The sequence below is a fragment of the Notolepis coatsorum genome, assembly GCF_963971535.1.
Source record: "Notolepis coatsorum genome assembly, chromosome: 10".
Taxonomy (NCBI): domain Eukaryota; kingdom Metazoa; phylum Chordata; class Actinopteri; order Aulopiformes; family Paralepididae; genus Notolepis; species Notolepis coatsorum.
Genome location: NC_140174.1, coordinates 129,524,380 through 129,530,379, shown reverse-complemented (window position 1 = coordinate 129,530,379; position 6,000 = coordinate 129,524,380). Strand labels below are relative to the sequence as shown.

The following is a 6,000-nucleotide window of genomic DNA, read 5'->3' as shown; positions in this document are numbered from 1 at the left end:
ATGTGATGGTGTTCGTTAGACTGTAGTCTTATACTGTATGGAGTTCTCTATGCATGTGACAGTGTGCGTTAGGCTGTAGTCTTACTGTATGTAGTTCTCTATGCATGTGACTGTGCGTTAGGTTGTAGTCTTACTGTATGTAGTTCTCTATATGTGTGACTGTGTGTTAGGCTGTAGTCTTACTGTATGTAGTTCTCTATGCGTGTGACAGTGTGCGTTAGACTGTAGTCTTACTGTATGACGTACTCTATACGTGTGACAGTGTGCATTAGACTGTAGTCTTACTGTATGGAGTTTTCTATGCATGTGACAGTGTGCGTTACACTGTAGTCTTACTGTATGGAGTTCTCTATGCATGTGACAGTGTTCGTTAGGCTGTAGTCTTACTGTATGGAGTTCTCTATGCATGTGACAGTGTGTGTTAGACTGTAGTCTTACTGTATGGAGTTCTCTATGCATGTGACAGTGTGTGTTAGGCTGTAGTCTTACTGTATGACGTTCTCTATATGTGTGACGTGTTCGTTAGGCTGTAGTCTTACTGTATGGAGTTATCTATATTTGTGAAAGTGTTAGGCTGTAGTCTTACTGTATGGAGTTCTCTATGCGTGTGACAGTGTGCATTAGACTGTAGTCTTACTGTATGGAGTTATCTATATTTGTGACAGTGTTAGACTGTAGTTTTACTGTATGACGTTCTCTATGCAAGTGAAAGTGTGCGTTAGGCTGTAATCTTACTGTATGGAGTTTTCTATGCGTGTGATGGTGTTCGTTAGGTTGTATTCTTACTGTATGAAGTTCTCTATGCATGTGACAGTGTGTGTTATACTGTAGTCTTACTGTATGGAGTTCTCTATGCGTGTGATGGTGTTCGTTAGGTTGTATTCTTACTGTATGAAGTTCTCTATGCATGTGACAGTGTGTGTTATACTGTAGTCTTACTGTATGGAGTTCTCTATGTGTGTGATGGTGTTAGACTGTAGTCTTACTGTATGGAGTTCTCTATGCATGTGACGGTGTTAGACTGTAGTCTTATTGTATTGAGTTCTCTATACGTGTGACAGTGTGCGATAGACTGTAGTCTTACTGTATGGAGTTCTCTATACGTGTGACAGTGTGCGATAGACTGTAGTCTTACTGTATGGAGTTCTCTATGCGTGTGATGGTGTTAGACTGTAGTCTTACTGTATGGAGTTCTCTATGCGTGTGATGGTGTTAGACTGTAGTCTTACTGAATGGAGTTCTCTATGCGTGTGATGGTGAGGAAAGCAGCCAGGTTAGCTGTGTAGGAGGAGATGACGATCAGAGCGAACATCCACCAAAACCCCATCATCATCCTGGTGGCCAGAGTGGTGTAGGGCACCTCTCCGCCTAGAGAGAGAGGGAGAGAGAGAGAGAAATGTTCAATATCAGAGTGATATGTGATGACATCATCAGTCTGCAAACCTGCAAAAAGTGGAGCTTGCGCAGTAATGTGACTGCCTATTATGTTTTCTCATTTGGATATTTGGATATATAAAAAACTGTACTTTTATTTTATTTTAAATTATTTGTTATATTATTTTTATTTTTATTAAATTATAATATCAAATATTGCAAGGAAGGGGCAGGGCTTGATAAGTTGTTTTACTTCCCCCTGTTCCTTCTTGAACACGTATTGTATGGAAATAGTTTGACTTTGACTATTTACCTTTTTGTTTTTAAACTTGTTTTATGTTTCTATGTGCGAGACAAATAAAAATCAAATCAAATCAAATATACTTGACTATGGCTAGATCCCTTACATCTCAGAGCAGGCAAATCCTTCCAGAATTGCTACCACTTCGCTTCTCAATGACACGTTCTGTGAAGAACCAACCACCATTTGACTCTGGAATTCTCATTCTCTACCTGTAATGGACCTATCTCAAGCCCTGCCTTCTTTTCCTGATCCTCCAATCGCAACTATTGCTTCCCTCGGACGACCGACTGATTTGAGGGTCGAGAAAAGAAGACCCCCTGGGCAATTCTCAAAGTGAACCAACACATGGAAACTGTGATTTGTCTGTTCATCGACAAATGCAACGTATGATGTCGATATGGAAAAACAGTGTTAGCTATACTGTAACTTTTGCAATTTATTTTACCATCAACACTGAGAAGGATCCCAGACTTTTCTAAAGATGAACATCCCGTTAATTCCAAATTCCGTTTTTCTTTGCCTTTCAGTGCAGCTAAAAATAACACTTAAATATTAAATATTTTTAATTCCAGATCCATTTGTAAAACTGCTCTGAGCACCAGTGTTAATGCCTCAACAATGGCTGTCATAGGAAATACAAATAACCTATTTATGTACTGTAGCAGTGCAGCGATGTTACATTACATGTTTGGCAACGGACAAGATATTTGTGTCTCCGCCATTGTGTTCAGTTTTATTGTGTGTCATTGCCATTCATACTCATGAGTGATGCACGTAATTACTCATACAGTAGTCACATGACAGCGCACACACACACACACACACACACACACACACACACACACACACACACACACACACACACACACACACACACACACACACACACACACACACACACACACACACACACACACACACACACACACAGGCACGCACGCACACACACACACACACACGCACACACACACACACACACACACACACACACACACACACACACACACACACACACACACACACAGACACACACACACACCTGAGCGGAACCACTTTTGAACCAGATTAAATAAAGTGAGGTTTGATGGCTGAAGGCCAGCAGCCTGTGAGCCTCACAGTGAGTCTGAAACGGCCCCCTGACACAGCTTATAGGAGGAGCGGAACACCTTTAATTTGAACCCTTTCACTACCACACTACAGAATGTTAACCCTTTACTATCACTGTGAAAGGGTTAACCTGCTGTCGGTGGCAGTGAAAGAGTTAACCTTCTGTAATGTCGGAGTGAAAGGGTTAACCGTTTGGCAGTGAAAGGGTTAAGGGTGCTAACATGTCAGCAACTTCTCCCTCCAACTCACTTGTCTTGACAGGACAGCCAGGTGGCTCTCTTGGAGGGAATAGGAACTGAATCACAGCCATTCAACACATTCATTTCAATCAGGGGAGATAAATTCAGCAACTCTTCGGAGGCCGATGGATGTTCTACAGTGTATCTGGCTAAGGGGATGGCTAAAGTACAATGAGGATACAATTAAATACACTGTACATACTGTATAAGCTGTTTTATGTGTTGAACCTGAGGGTATGTACCCCTGGTTGTGGGCTTTCAGAGGCAGGGCAGAAGGACCTGGGGGGCTGTACCCCTAGTTGTGGACTTTCAGAGGCAGGGCAGAAGGACCTGGGGGGCTGTACCCCTAGTTGTGGACTTTCAGAGGCAGGGCAGAAGGACCTGGGGGGCTGTACCCCTAGTTGTGGACTTTCAGAGGCAGGGCAGAAGGACCTGGGGGGCTGTACCCCTAGTTGTGGACTTTCAGAGGCAGGGCAGAAGGACCTGGGGGGCTGTACCCCTAGTTGTGGACTTTCAGAGGCAGGGCAGAAGGACCTGGGGGGCTGTACCCCTAGTTGTGGACTTTCAGAGGCAGGGCAGAAGGACCTGGGGGGCTGTACCCCTAGTTGTGGACTTTCAGAGGCAGAAAGACTGGAGCGAGTAAGTGCAGGTTACGTGTTGGACTACGGTTACGTTTATTCCTTAGATTTGTGTTGAAGTAATTACATAATAATATAATTTATATCAATTGTGTTGAGGAATTTATCATGAGTAAGAATGTTTTCAGTCAAATATAGACTTGGTTAACACAAGTTTATTTATCAAGTACAAATAGGTTGAGAGTTACACCGGCCTAGTATCCCCCCAAAGAGCTCATAGAATCCAGTGAAACCTAGGCCTTTATAGTGAGAGAAGGGGAGTGTGTATTCGGGCCAGGTATTGTGTTATTGTGTTGGAGGGGGGCCAGAAGTCGGAGGGGTGAGTTAGAAGGGGGGGGGGGGGTATAATTAATAATAATTAATTGCATTTATATAGCGCTTTTCTAGACACTAAAATCGCTTTACAATGTAGGGTGGAAATTGCATCCTTCACCACCACTTGTAGCACCCAACCTTGGGCTACGCAGGCTCAATGGCTGCCATACAATGGCACCCGGCACACATCACACTACACAATGGCTGGACGGCTCAGAAGACAGGGATTGTTATCAGTCAATTAAGGGGAAGGAATGATTAGGTGGCCTTGATGTCAGAGACCTGAATCAGGTGAGAGACTAAATGTGGACACATGGGGGCAGGTAGACAGATTGGAGAGGTGTGGGGGGGAATAACAAGAATGGGAGGGGGGGTTGGAACATGACTGGGAGATTGTTTGAGGGGGAGGTTATCATTATTCCACAATTGCTATCAAAACCATCTCATATACTGGGTTTCATGCTATCCAAACCATGTGACCCAGAGAAATACATGCCAGTGAAAACACTACATAGAAAGTGGATGCACACCAGGTGTTAGTAGTGAAGTTGACATTTCGACAAACAGTACACAGTTGTTATTATGCTGAAAGAAAAGGCAACAGATGATTTTAAATGCCAACACTTTAATTGGGTTGCGGAAGGATGCCTCTGGCATATTGCACCCTCATAAAACAATACAAAAACTTGTTTTGTTATTCAATCAAGCATTAGAAACACTACAGTACTCATAGTTTGATGGCAATGGCCCCGCCTTCGCCTCCTAGCAATCTTCAGAAAACTCAGGAGTGACACTCGGGGAAGCTACCGAGAGGCACTTCAATGACTCTATCATTAGACTACCGCAGTGGTAGGGCTCATCACAAAAGCCAAGGGGACGAGTTGGCATACAGGAACAGACGACCAGCTAACTCACAGACTACTAGCTAACTCACAGACTACTAGCTAACTCACATACTACTAGCTAACTCACAGACTACTAGCTAACTCACAGACTACCAGCTAACTCACAGACTACTAGCTAACTCACATACTACTAGCTAACTCACAGACTACTAGCTAACTTACAGACTACCAGCTAACTCACAGACTACTAACTAACTCACAGACTACTAGCTAACTCACAGACTACTAGCTAACTAACTCACAGACTACTAGCTAACTCACAGACTACTAGCTAACTCACAGACTACTAGCTAACTCACAGACTACTAGCTAACTCACAGACTACTAGCTAACTCACAGACTACTAGCTAACTCACAGACTACTAGCTAACTCACAGACTACTAACTAACTCACAGACTACTAGCTAACTAACTCACAGACTACTAGCTAACTCACAGACTACTAGCTAACTCACAGACTACTAGCTAACTCACAGACTACTAGCTAACTCACAGACTACTAGCTAACTCACATACTACTAACTAACTCACAGACTACTAGCTAACTCACATACTACTAACTAACTCACAGACTACTAGCTAACTCACATACTACTAACTAACTCACAGACTACCAGCTAACTCACAGACTACTAGCTAACTCACAGACTACTAGCTAACTCACAGACTACTAACTAACTCACAGACTACTAGCTAACTCACAGACTACTAGCTAACTCACAGACTACTAGCTAACTCACAGACTACTAGCTAACTCACAGACTACTAGCTAACTAACTCACAGACTACCAGCTAACTCACAGACTACTAGCTAACTCACAGACTACCAGCTAACTCACAGACTACTAGCTAACTCACAGACTACTAGCTAACTCACAGACTACTAGCTAACTCACAGACTACTAGCTAACTCACAGACTACTAGCTAACTAACTCACAGACTACCAGCTAACTCACAGACTACTAGCTAACTCACAGACTACTAGCTAACTCACAGACTACCAGCTAACTCACAGACTACTAGCTAACTCACAGACTACTAGCTAACTCACAGACTACTAGCTAACTCACAGACTCACAGACTACTAGCTAACTCACAGACTACTAGCTAACTCACA

The 6,000-nt window shown here is 43.1% G+C and overlaps 1 protein-coding gene across 1 annotated transcript in view; it reads right to left on the bottom strand.

Moving 5' to 3' along the window:
- grid2 (glutamate receptor, ionotropic, delta 2) overlaps nucleotides 1–6,000 on the bottom strand; it is a gene marked incomplete at both ends in the record, with an annotated part of 442,717 nt that overhangs the window by 282,469 nt on the left and 154,248 nt on the right. The window contains 1 exon segment of the mRNA XM_084323184.1: nucleotides 1,230–1,368. Within this exon segment, the coding sequence (XP_084179310.1) occupies nucleotides 1,230–1,368 (139 nt within the window).